We start from the raw sequence: 9,782 nt of genomic DNA on the forward strand, positions 1-9,782 counted from the left end.
AATCCTTTTTCTTTATTTCTCCATTCCATTGGAATTTGGGGCATGCATGCACACATCCCTGGCATGTTTTGCAAGCCCCCAGATCAGGGATTCAAACTGTGAGCTCAGCGATGTGGGATACAACCCCCTTTACCACTGGGCCACAGAGCTGACCCTGCACTGATTTTCCTTTATTTTTGCTAGTTTTTATAAGGATTTTAGTAAAACAGCTATCTATATAATTTGGATTTGTATTTACATCTACATAGGAACACTTTTTTTTTTTAATTAAAACATATCTTCTCCTTCCTAGAAAAACAAATCCATATATTGACACCAGAGTATTGGGTGATCAGATCCAATACCTGTGCTGATTCTTGTCTGATGTTCATAAAGAACTAAAGACATGGACACAGAAAGGAGATAGCAAAGTGGTGTTTATTTTATTATTTATTTTTTTAAGTTTTTTGCCATAGGGCATATGTGCTCACTGTAGAGGAGAGAGAGACAGTGAGAGAAAAAGTGAGAAATCACTCCGCAGGGAGGAAAGCCATGCTGCAATTCCTTCTCCTCCATTTTCCTCCTGAGATCTGGGACATGCACACACATGTGCCAGAGTGATCTTCAAGACACCACATCCAGGTTCAAACTGTGATTGACCATATGGGAATCTAGTACCTTAACTACTTACCACTTGCTGGCCCCAAAAGTGGATTTTATTAAGATAGGGAAGGAAGAACAGAGCTCCCAAACAGGGAGAGGATGCCAAATGGGTTGGGACCCTCTCCTAGTCTACTCCTAGGATTTGGGGCATGCATGCACACATGCCTGGTGTGAATTTTAAGCTGCCAGGTCCAGAACTCAAACCGGGGTTGACCAGTTGGAATCCAGTTCTTTAATCACCATGCCACCTTCTGGCCCCTGGGTTGGCTTTCTGATAAGGAAGTGGGCTTTTGAAAATAGTTCATGGTAGTCTGAGTGATTTATTACCCTATTCTTATGTGGTCAGCCAATCATAACGTTCTGTACTTGTTAGAATATAGTTGCTAAATAGAAACTGTTGCCTGTAGCTACAGTTCCTTTGAGTCCCAATGTAGCCAGCTTTGGCTATGAAAATATAGCCATTGTGATTCCATCTTTGCTTTTCCCTGTCATTGGGCTGAATATGCCTATCTCCCGCTTTATTAGCAAGGAACCATATATTCTTTAGTGACATGTAAGAGAAGTGTATATGGAACAATAACCAGACCATAGGGGAAAAACACAGAGACTTCATTAAAAAGATAAACACAGTGACTTCCTTTCAGGGCCCTGACTCTTAACTTTCTGTAAGTGAGATCTAGCTCCTCTCTTGATATCATTCTAATAAGTGATTTAAAAAACAACTGTGAGTATAGTTGTAGTAAAAAATAATCCTCAAATGTTTTGTGCCATTGTTGTACAGTAACATAGGATTTTATATAATAAACATCAACTAATTAAAACAGAAATAATCTAGTGACAATCAGAATTTTATCTTAGCAGAGTATATTTCCATAGTTCTCTTGAACCAGGATTATTATTCTTTTGTTTTGTTTTCTTTAAATTGCCAGAAAGGATGTGTGCACTCACCAGAGAAAGAGAAAGAAAGAGGGAAAAGGAGGAGAAGAAAGCCCCCCCCACCATGGGGCATCATCTCATCATAGTCCCCTTTTCCTCCATCCCTCCTTTGCTTCAGGATTTGGGGCATGCATGCACATGTGCCCAGCATATTTTTCAAGCTGCTGGGTCTGGGATTCAAACTGTGGTTGGCCATGTAAGATCTGCTCCCAAAACCACTAGGCTACGAGGCCAACCCCAGTATTACTCTTCTATATGGAGTATTTGAATTGTTCAACAACAATTGTCATAGGCAATACTAGTTTAGAGATTTAATATACAAGTCTTATTTCAGTGATCATGGCATGATAAAGAACCATGGACTGGTGGGGAGGAAAGGAGATTCTGAAGTTCATTTGGTAGAGAGTGTTCTAACACTATGGAGCCAATCTGTTCCTCAGCTAGAACTATGAAAAAGAAATTTGGTCCTGTTCACACTGTGTGTAGTCTTGAGTTTAATGAGCAACAAAATATGTTTTTGAGTAATACTGAATTAGATTATAATTTTATCCATTAAAATCTAGCGAAGAGAGAAACTTCAGCAATTTATTGAACAAAGAGGATTTAATAAGAGAATTGTTAAGCAATATAAAAAAAAACTGTTAGTGAGGTTAATGGACAGGAACAATGAGAACATTAAAGTATTATGGGATAGGGTTAGCAGGTGGCACGGTGGGTAAGGCATTGGACTCCCACATAGCCAACCAAGGTTTGAGTCCTGACCCGGGGCTTACTTCCTCACTTTCTTTTTCTCTCTCTGCTTGTCTCTCTCTGGTGAATGCACATCTCCAATAGAAAATTAAAATAATAATTCTAATTATAATAATAAAATTAAATTAAATTAATAATTCTTTTTTAAAAAGTGTCATGGGATAGCAACTGTAGGAAACAGTTACTACCACAATGAAGGTACAATGGGAAGTGTTAAAATGAAATCTTTCTTGTGTAGAGCAGAAGTTCCCAACCTTTCCAGCACCAGGGGCCCATTTAATGGGAAGACAATGTTTCCACAGGTCAGGATTTGGGGGAGGAGGAGAGTTTCAGGATGATTCAAGTACATTACATTTATTGTGTACCTTATTTCTTTTCTTTTTTTTTAAAGAATTACTTTATTTGACTTTATTTATTTATTTATTTATTTATTATTTATTTAAATGTGACCAGAGAGGGACAGTGTGAGAGAGAGAGAAAGAGGGAAAGTAAGAAAACAAGCCAGTAGGTCCAGGACTTGAACCACAGTCAGTCATGTAGGAGTTCAGTGCCCTTAATCACCATGTCACTTGCTGGCTCCTGTGTACTTTATTTCTATTATTATTACATTGTAGTATTTAAAGAAATAATTATACAATTCAGCATAGTACAGAATCAGTGGAAGCCCTGAGCTCTTTTTCCTGCAGTTAGATGGGGTCTCCTATGAGAATCTAATACCACCGATGATCTGACAGGAGGTGGGGCTCAGGCACTAATGTGAATGATGGGGAGTGACTGTAAATACAGATGAGGCTTTGCTCACTTACCTGCCACTTACCTCTTGCTGTGTGGCCTGGTCCTAACAGGACACAGACCACTACCAGTCTGTGACCCAGGGGTTGGAAACCCCTGGTACAGAGGAGAGACTGATGAAGCTGAAACTTGAACCTCTATGAAGGAGCTAATGACTAGCAATGCTGCTTTCTAAGAAGGAGGTGGTAATACTGGTTCTGCTATTAGTAAAATGGGCAAAGTATCCTCTACTGCATCTATGGAAAACTCTTCCCCCTATGCTTAGCTCCTGGAGTGAGAAAGTGTAATTAGCGAGAAAGTATCACCTAAGGAAGCAAGCAGGAAACAGACAAGAAGGAGACCAGAAGCTCAAGGAAAGACAGTTCTTATTTAGAATCCCTGATTATTGATCTAAGACTGAACCTACTGAAAAAGCAGAAATGTGACTTCGGCTCCAGCACCACAGTATTAAATAGAGACAGATGTGCTGGAAGTCAAAAGACAATAGCTTAATAACAATCTATGACGAAAGTAATTCATCTATGCAATGTGGTATTACATGCCTCAATTTAAAATCATGTTGCTCATGTTTAGATTATGTTTTCTTAAACCCTGTAATACTTTTGTAATACTAGAAACACAGAGGAGAAAAGATATATCTCATTTGCTCAGTAAGAAACTAAATTCCTTTGAAGGTCTCTTCAAAGAATTTGCTTCCACCAAATATATTTCAAGTCAAATGTTATCAATTGAAGTCCTGAGTTTAATTAACAGATTAGGTTACCTTTGAGAAATAGATTTTTACTTTACCCTATGTCAATTTTCTCTGTTTCTCTTGAGACATGGCTAACTTAAAAATTTTAAGGGCACTTCAAAGACGTCTTCACCTCTAATTTATTGTCCTTATTGAAAGATGAAGTGTTTAAGTGAAGTGTAGAATTGGTGTGGGAAGGTGAATAAAAGAACACAGAAAAGAGGAAAATATCTTGATAGACTAACTGTTCTTTCCACAGATTTTCTAGTTCTGAGAGCTTGAGGCTCCAGGCATAAAAGAACAGCTTAGTTTCAGGACATGAGAATGTAAACACTATTGTGTTTACACTATTGTTTAAGGTTATAAAAATCCCACACAGTGTTCAGAGATGAGATTATTTTGTGTGTATGTGTTTTGTTTGCTTTTTTGTTTATTTTAGAGGTTTTTGCCTCATGGTACATGCACTCGCTGGAAAGAGAGAGATAGTCACAGTGAGAGAAAAAGTGAGAAATCACTTCCCAGGAGGAATAGCCACACTGAAATCCTTTCACCTTTGTTCTCTTCCTGGGATCTTGGGAATGCATGCACGTGCCTAGCATGAGTTTCAAGCCACCAGATCTGGAACTTGAACCATGGTCATCCATGTGGGAGTTCAGTGACATAACCACTATACCATCTGCTGGTCCACAAAGATGAGGTCTAATTCTATGGATCTCAGCATTAAGTACACATAGCAAAGTTTAAAAAAATGAGCTGAATAGGCAAATGCACAGCGCTGGGGTCTTGAGTCCATGCACGACCTTTGAAGAAAAACTGTCATTATGGAATTATGGTGCTGCCTATGTCCACTGCTGCCACCACTCTTATGGAGGACCTGCAGAGAAAATTCCAGGAATACCTTGCAGCCAAGGATAAACTGAAAACCAAAACATGGAGCCTCATCTAAAACCCAAGAATAACTGCCTAAATCCACTACCTTCTAAATCTACATTAGACCCAAAAAGTATATTACCAACCATGTTGTCTTGCCTGTCATAACCACAATGCCCATCAGTATTAAACTCCAGCCCAGAACAGCCAATATCACAGGGTCACAGAAGCCAAAGTTGGAGCCACCAAAACTTGTGAAAAAATGGCTCACTTCAGGATGTGTTTCTTTAACCCCCAATGGTAAGCCTTCCAGTACGACTCGTCAGTTGCACGAAGTGGATTATTCATTGTAGGAGAACTGTCAAGAAAATCTGTGGGGTCACTCAGTATGCAGGAATTGAAACCTTTAAAGAAAGAAGCAGGTAACAGATCAAGGAAATGCTAAATGTATAGACTGTGTGGACAGTACCTGTGTTGAAAACCAATCTTTGGATAGCTTTATAAAAGAGACGAACAAAGAGAACTTGCCCCATATCTTATCAGAACCTGAGAGGAAGCCAGATTCTGAATTGTGTGTCATAACTAGGACAAACTCTTATAATCCAGTCAAGGAGCAGTTTGGCTCTTAACCAAGCCATAGGCAAAAGTTCGGTGAATAGTGCTATTCTTAAAGACAATTAATAAAGAGAAATACAAGGAGCAGGTCTAAAGGAGCAGGTCTTACAAGACCAGGAGAAAAACACCCAAGGACAGTTCCCTCTCACCTTATTCAGATTTTTAGTAGGGTTCAAGCATCAAAGAAACCAGTGGTCAAGGACTTAAAAGATATAAAGGTTAGAGTAAATATGAAGGACCACAAGAAACTAAGTCACAGTCATACCCTGTTAACAAACAGGAAGAAAAACCTTCTAAGCCCAGGATATACACCAGTTTGCTTCTGAGTGGATATGATAACCAACATTCAAACTTAAAGCAAAATCAAAAGTCCACTCAACCTTGTTACAGACCTCCAACGTCGTGTGTACCTCAGAGATCAAAAGCTATAAGCCAGAGGTCTCATCTGACAATTGGCAGCTTTAATTCAGTTGTTTCAAGCACAACAAGAATTAGAGCAGATGTAACCAATGGTAACAAATACAACAACTTTCAACAAAATGCACAGACTTTGGACTCTAAGCTGAAAAAGACTGTTCCTCAGAATTGTGTTCTGAACATGACAGCTCCCAAAACGCAAGCTGGTCACACAACCATGAATAGAAAGGAGTTCTAAATGAGACCCAAACTAATCCAGATATGAAAAAGAAGCTAACAGCAGAAGATCAAAGGAAACAACTAGAAGAACGACAGAAATCAAAGGGGAAAATCTATGAATGGCTTCCTATGGAACTTAAAACAAACAGAAAAATAATAGAGGAAATGAATATTTGATTTGGAAAGAGCATTGAAAAGAAGAAGAAGAAAAGAAAGTCCAACTTGAACTGTCCAATAAAATTAACAACACTCTGAGCGAATGTCTACAGCTCAGAGAAGGGCATGTGCCTTCTAATGAAATATTTACCATATTGTCCAGCATTCCTGAGGCTGAAAAATTTGCTAAATTCTGTATCTGCAAAGCCACGTTGTTGGCATGTAAATGCAGCTTTGTTGTTACTGGTGTATATTAAGAAGCCATTAAAAATGGAGCAACTCCAGCACAAGAGTTACTATATTAAGAAACAATTAAAAATGGAGCAACTCCAGCACAAGAGTTGTGAGAAGTTGTTCTTAATATTTATAAAGACATGAATAGAAATAAGGAAGAAATTTCCTCCAACTGTTTAGTTGCTAAAACTAATATAACATCAGTAGAAGAGCTGGTCATGAAGATGGACTCTGAAAAGCCTTGTCTTTCTCCGAAAGAGCAGAAACAGGTAGTAGCAGTACCCCCAGATAACCAAAGTAGAACCACATAATCATTCTTGTATCAGATTATGGATCACCTCAATCCCAAGCTTAGATGGAATGCTGGACGTGCAAGGCAGAAGCTCAGAACTCCTCTGCAGCATTCAGCAAGGATCCAGGGGACGGTGTCCTGCTACCCGGTGACGCTGCAGGAACATGATTTAGAAGTGGCATCTCTTGATGAACTATTAGAAGTAGAAGAAACAGTGCTTCATATTTTGTAAAAATGAGGCTTTGCCTGTAACATTGGGGTTTCAAATTCTTGAGTCATAATTTCTTGATGCTTCTTTAAAAACAAATAAAAGTGTTTTAGAGCCTCTGTGAGAAAAAAAAATTAGGCTGAATATTTGATATAAGTTTTTCTTAAGTTTTGAACCCTAGCAAAGATTAATTTTGTTAAGATTTTTCTTATTTTTTTTTCTTTTAAAGGGAAGAAGAAGAAGAAATTGATGAAGAGGAGTTAGAAAGATTGAAGGCAGAATTAGATGAGCAAAGGCAAATGATTGCCACTGTAAAGTGCAAACCTTGGAAGATGGAGAAAAAAATCGAAGTTCTCAAGTATGGTGCCAGTTTTTTTAATTTTTAATTTTTTTTTCAATTAGCCAGAGAGAAAGAGAGCGAGAACACAAAGGGAAAGTGAGAAAAGTATTCCCATGGGGCATGATCACACTGCAATGCCTTCTCCTCCATCTCTCCCTCCTGTTGGAATTTTGGGCATGCACACAGATGTACAGAGTGTGTTTTTCAAGTCGTAGGATCCAGGATTCCAGGCATGCCTTTGGTTATGTGGGATCCAACTTTCTTACTGTCAGTCCAGAGATTGGCCCCAGGTGCCACTTTCCTTGATGTGGACCTCCTTAATCTTCAGAGTATTACCTAAATATTAGAGATAATACTATGTATGTCACACACATACATATACACATATTTGACACTCATGATCATATATGATAATTATATATATGAATTATGTATAATACTCATCATATATCATATGCTCATAGTCATTCCATTATGAGATAATGAACTAATGATTATAAACTGGAAACAACTATGAGAAAATGTGTTGTTTTAGCTTCTCTATGGTCACCTCTAATCATTTCTTCTGAAACTGGAGTTTCCTTAGTAATACATTCATTACCATGTCTCTGAAAGAGAGACTATATTTGAACTTCACAAGTTTGCAGGGACTACACACTCTCGTTTCTCTGCAGGGCTCCAGTCCCAAATGATCTTTCTGTGTGACAGCTCTCATTAAAGTACAGGGAGGATGCTAAACCAACATAACAACAAATAGGATTCCAATTAAGGCTATGCTAATTGCTATTGCCTGGTAACATGTCAGTGACCCAGTTTCAGTCTTGTGTTGACTGCTGATGTGAGTGCAAATACTCAGAGCACAGAGATCTACAAATGCTCCACATGCAAAGTCAAATGTATATTTCATTCTGGGGGATGGGAGCAGATTAACCCCTGAGGCTCGCACTCTTATTTCCTTGCCCTAGTGGCTGGAAGGGTGAGGCCCTGAAAAAAACAATGTGTCTATTTATTTATTTATTATTTATTTATTTATTTATTTATTGAGAGGTTTTCGCTATAGGGCGCGTGTGCTCGCCAGACAGAGACATAGAGACAGAAAGCGAGAAATCACCCCCCAGGGGGGATGGCCACGCCGCAATCCCTTCTCCTCCATTCTCCTCTCGGCATCTTGGGCACGCACGCACACGCACCGGGCCTGAGTTCTAAGCCACTAGGTCCGGAATGTGAACCGCGGTCGAATACATGGGAATCCAGTAACATAGCCATTATGCTAACTGCTGGTTCCCAATGTGTCTATTTCAACAGCCATGGTTGCATCTCAGTTTTGCCACAGATTGCATTTTTTCACAAATCTTTTTTTTTTTTTTAATGTAGTGGTAAGTTTCCAAAACTATTTCCCTGGAGGCCTATTTAACTAATAATGCTTTTGAAATGATAGCATAGTTTTGTTGTGATAAAAAAATAAGGAACCGAAGTAGTTGTCAGGATAATTCACTTCAAGTCTTGCTCTGTGAGAGCTTGTGTATTTTTCGAAGACATTGCTTAAGCTCCTGGAGCCTTCGTTATCGCGTATCTAAATTAAAGGAAGATATTCTAGGCTTTCCGTGAGCTTGGAACCTAGCCACCTTTTATAATAGTATCATTTTGTTTTGTGGAATAGGATTGTCCAAGTTCCTACCAGTGATCTTCCCAGCAAATTTTTGCAGCACAACACAGTTGTGGTCTGAGATCTCCCAGGGCACATGTATGCATCTACTGTGGACGACGGCAAAGCCAGATTCCACTATTACTGTGCACGTGTGCATGTGTGTATATATTAAAATAGTTTTCATTTAATGAAATGATAATAATTCTAAATTATAGGTTTTAAAAATATCCTTACTTGGCAAAATGGAAACTTGGCAACTCTGCTGGTCCCCCAAATATATTTCAAAATATTAATAGCTCATGAAATCTTAAAACATGAAAGCATAAGTAACTATTTAGAGAAACTTGTAAAAGTACAAAGTAATAGACTGTAAAAACTTGAGTCATTAAATTGAATAAAATGCCAAGGAGTATCCCACTTTTACAACTGCATGGAGGTATAGCAATACCCTCACTCCTCATTGTCTGCTTCTCTCACGGAGGACAATGGAATAGGAGTGGGCTTCAACTTGAGTTGGAATTTAAAACCTTCCATTTAATAGCTTTGAAAGTTTGGATCAGTTGTGCATTTCTATAACCTCAGGGTTTTTTTTTTTATTAAATTACACTTACAGACAGTGATTTGGAGTCATGAAATTAGATAATTTATATAAAACAATGAGCATGATACCAGAAAACAGCATATAGTTGAGAAACACAACTTTTATTTATTTATTTGTTTTATTTATTTATTTTTTTGGAGAGGTTTTTGCTATAGGGCGCATGAGCTCGCCAGACAGACAGAGAGAGACAGAGAGACAGAAAGCGAGAAATCACCCCCCAGGGGGGGATGGTCATGCCGCAATCCCTTCTCCTCCATTCTCTTCTCTGGATCTTGGGCACACACACACATGCACCTGGCGTGAGTTTTAAGCCACCGGGTCTGGGATGC

At 38.7% G+C, this 9,782-nt stretch overlaps 1 protein-coding gene and 1 pseudogene across 1 annotated transcript in view; both read left to right on the forward strand.

Moving 5' to 3' along the window:
- Window positions 1–4,682: 4,682 nt before the first annotated feature.
- LOC114004437 (cytoskeleton-associated protein 2-like pseudogene) lies at window positions 4,683–6,937 on the forward strand (annotated as a pseudogene).
- A 157-nt stretch (window positions 6,938–7,094) lies between these two features.
- TMC1 (transmembrane channel like 1) overlaps window positions 7,095–9,782 on the forward strand; it is a gene marked incomplete at its 5' end in the record, with an annotated part of 129,539 nt that continues 126,851 nt past the window's right edge. The window contains one exon of the mRNA XM_027768365.1: window positions 7,095–7,222. Within this exon, the coding sequence (XP_027624166.1) occupies window positions 7,095–7,222 (128 nt within the window). The remainder of the gene's footprint in view (window positions 7,223–9,782) is intronic.

The sequence above is a fragment of the Tupaia chinensis genome, unplaced genomic scaffold (genome assembly GCF_000334495.1).
Source record: "Tupaia chinensis unplaced genomic scaffold, TupChi_1.0 Scaffold146052_1, whole genome shotgun sequence".
NCBI classification, from domain to species: Eukaryota; Metazoa; Chordata; class Mammalia; order Scandentia; family Tupaiidae; genus Tupaia; species Tupaia belangeri.